Source organism: Helobdella robusta, assembly GCF_000326865.2.
Source record: "Helobdella robusta unplaced genomic scaffold HELROscaffold_29, whole genome shotgun sequence".
NCBI classification, from domain to species: Eukaryota; Metazoa; Annelida; class Clitellata; order Rhynchobdellida; family Glossiphoniidae; genus Helobdella; species Helobdella robusta.
Window position 1 is genome coordinate 929,671 of NW_008704475.1, and position 3,303 is coordinate 932,973.

Below are 3,303 nucleotides of genomic sequence, written 5' to 3' on the forward strand. Positions count from 1 at the left end.
AATTAATTAATTAATTAATATATATATATATATATATATATATATATATATATATATATATATATATATGTATATATATATATATTAGGGAATGTAGTGACCGGGAAGCGAAAGCGTTTTTCGCGCATTACAATCGGAGGCCTATTGTATATTTTGCTAGAAGCTTGATTATATATATCCGCACAGTTGCAGTACTTTTACCAACTGATACTCATAAACTCTTAGCTACAAGAGAAGCGAATGTACAGGTTTATGTGAAAGAAGCAAACCCAAAAGCATCAACATATCCACTGTAAAGTTATTAATGATTGAAATACTAAAAGCAAATTATTCAAGATAGACCAAACTCTAAACTCGGTTTATTGTAAGACTTTTATTGCAAATCTAAATTCATGAAAAAAAAACACACATTCACAAGCACACCATGACAAGTACATCCATTCATTCAAATAACTGTTCACTTTGAGCTTTCATTCTGAAGTTTTCTTATTTTTCGCAGAGTAGGTGATGATGCTGATGAACAATCAGCTTTGTTAGCTCTCTTAATCAGATTTTTACACATACAATTAAACAAACTGCGAACCATGAGGGGCGCAGTTTCGTGTCCTTGGGCACAACGGTGTTGCACAAGTGCAGGTGTAAAGGAAGTCATTTTGTCCATTATCGCTGCTTCAAACACGGCATGCTGACTGCTGGAAGAACATGCCATAAACCTTTGAAGAAGATTTTCTTTTGAGTGTAGGTCATTGAAATAAAAAAAATGCTGCGGAGCACACAGCTAAGCAGTATTCTGTAGGTTCAGACAATCCACCTCGGTCATGCAGCTCAATGACTTTTGTGTGCTCTCCAGAATTCTCTTTGTCACAAAAGCGGTCCCCCAGATTTTCTTTGCAAGACTCACATTTCGTTTTTCTACTGATCGACCTTCCAATGTACCCAGAGGTGTATATGAGGGGCAGCATATCTTTTGGATCAAGATCAGTAGGATCATCTGCCAGCTCGTCACGCAACCACGTCCATTCTACAGTAGCGGAAGGAACAGTTTTTTCAGTAAAGGCTAGCTCCTCAAATACGCCTGACCTTATAGCAGTTAGAGTACGAATTTTTTTTTCACTTTCCATAATTTGACGCACACCTATATAGAAATTGGCACAATTGAGTTGGTGGTACCAATCAAACCGCCCCTCGATGCAATCAGATGTCCATTTTCCAAGAAGACAGTAGGTAATTTCATCATAGTTTTCAAAAATATACGAGCAGAGTTGTGAAATTCCTCTAAACGTTTGCACGCAGGCTGTGAAAGTTTGGGATTTTAATCCACCTGTCTTTGTGCTTTTTTTCCACCTTTCAAAAATAACCTCCGCATCAAGTAGAATACTTTAACTGCCAATCAGTAGGAGAACTGACAGCTTCCAAGTACTTGTTTAGATTGTGTTTTCCTGAACAAATTATACACAAACATTTAGCAAAAGTTTGAATTGGTTAAAGCTTATCAAGAAAATATACATGTAGCTCTAATGGAATGCAAAGTAATAGCCATTTCTAATCATGAGATACAAATAAATGAAATCACATTTTAAAGTTTATTATGCAATTGAATATAATTAAAGATAAAAATGGTACAAAAAAGCAAAAGGAAATCACTCTATAAATACAAAAAATAATTATACTAGCAGAGATTTTTAAAAATTTATTGCAACTAGACATATAAACATAGACTTCACCTTGAAAAGAATGTTTTAGTCCTAAGATATTCCATAGTCTGTTTATATACTCTAAGAACATTGCAGTGTCATTCCATCCTTTTTTATTGTACAGCTTCAAACCAGCCACAGTTGAATCATGAAAAATACCTTCAAGTTATACTTAAATTTAAAAAATTGTTGTTATATAGATCTATTGAAAGTATTAGATTTACTTTTAGCATGAACAGGTGAAGTTCGTTGGATGTTATTTGGTTTGAGACTGACCATTGTCAGTTTGTGAGCTACTTTTAAGGGCATCATTTCTTCAGTAGCATACAACTTTTCAACATGACGGAAGTCAGCAATTAATTTTGGAATTTCCCCATCATCAACATCAGTACGGTCAGGTAACAAAAAAATGTTCTTATTGATCCAGCTGTTGAAGATATTTTTGAAATTATGTGTTGTATCGAAGAGAAGAAAAGTTTGTTGGCCATTCCGCATGCACGATGTTTCTAGTTTTCCATTGCAAAGCTCGGTATAGAAAGATCTGTAATAATCAAATAATTTAATTTCTCAAAATAGAAAATCAACAGACCTTAAAAAATATAAAAATAAAATTATTTGTATAAGACTAGCTGGCTAAATGTACCCACCTGTTTGTAGATAAATTGTCCATAGAAACAGCTAGCAAAGTGACATATCTCTTCAGCTTAGTTGTAACAATCTCAAAATGATGGCGTAAAACAGCAGGGTTAAGACCAGCAACCGCTTTTAATCCTACAACATCTTTATATTTGCAACACAGCGATTTAATCATAAAACACAAAACAGTTCTAGCAACTTCTCTATTTTTTGTCAAACCAAAGACAGACCCGTTAAAATACTCCAGTCGCTTTGCAGTGTGAATTTCATCACATATCAACATGACAATTTTTTCTGACTCAGAGAGTGCTTTCAACCTTGCTTCTAAGTAAGGCTGGTTAAGATCTTCAACATTTTCAGCAAAAACAGAAGACAATTGCTGAATTCTACGAACACTAGGAAGAATAAACAATTCTTTTAGAGTTTCATAGAGCTTAGGGCTTATCATTTGCCACAAAAATGAAACAGTTGTTAGTTTGTTAGAATATTTTCTAGCTTGTTTCTTGACTAAAGTCAGCTTTGGCTGAGCCTTTACAAATTCCAACAATGGTGCAAAGTCACCCAAACAGCCCTTTTCTATAATGATTCCCAATAATTGATTAATGTTGTTCATATTAGAACAAACTTCCTCTTCACAGAGCTCATCTTCCTTATAAGTGTTCTTCAAAAAAGCTAACAGATTAGAGAAATGTGTAGTGCTATTAATAGTATTTTCTTTTGATAACAAATGCTTGCACTTTGATAAACCTATTTCAACGGAAATCTTTCCAACATCTTTATAAATGGTAACTGTTAAGTCGTTCACTACAGTAATTGACAAAGTAATGTCAAGAGGCTCTTTCTCTTTATTATTATTAATTAGTGCATAGGACAGATGAGTGTTCATTTTGATACATATATAACCTTCAGGAATTAAAGTGTCTTTAATTTTCTCAACAAAATCATCAAAACAAGTTACCTTTTCTTCTTCCAT

At 33.7% G+C, this 3,303-nt stretch overlaps 1 protein-coding gene across 1 annotated transcript; it reads right to left on the bottom strand.

Annotated features, from left to right (window-relative positions):
* Positions 1–457: 457 nt before the first annotated feature.
* Positions 458–3,303, bottom strand: HELRODRAFT_174251 (hypothetical protein; the record flags this gene model as incomplete). The annotated part of the gene is made up of 5 exons (XM_009020793.1): positions 458–729; positions 812–1,275; positions 1,379–1,439; positions 1,919–2,121; positions 2,648–3,303. 5 exons carry the CDS (start codon positions 3,301–3,303, stop codon positions 458–460), a joined length of 1,656 nt encoding a protein of 551 aa, XP_009019041.1.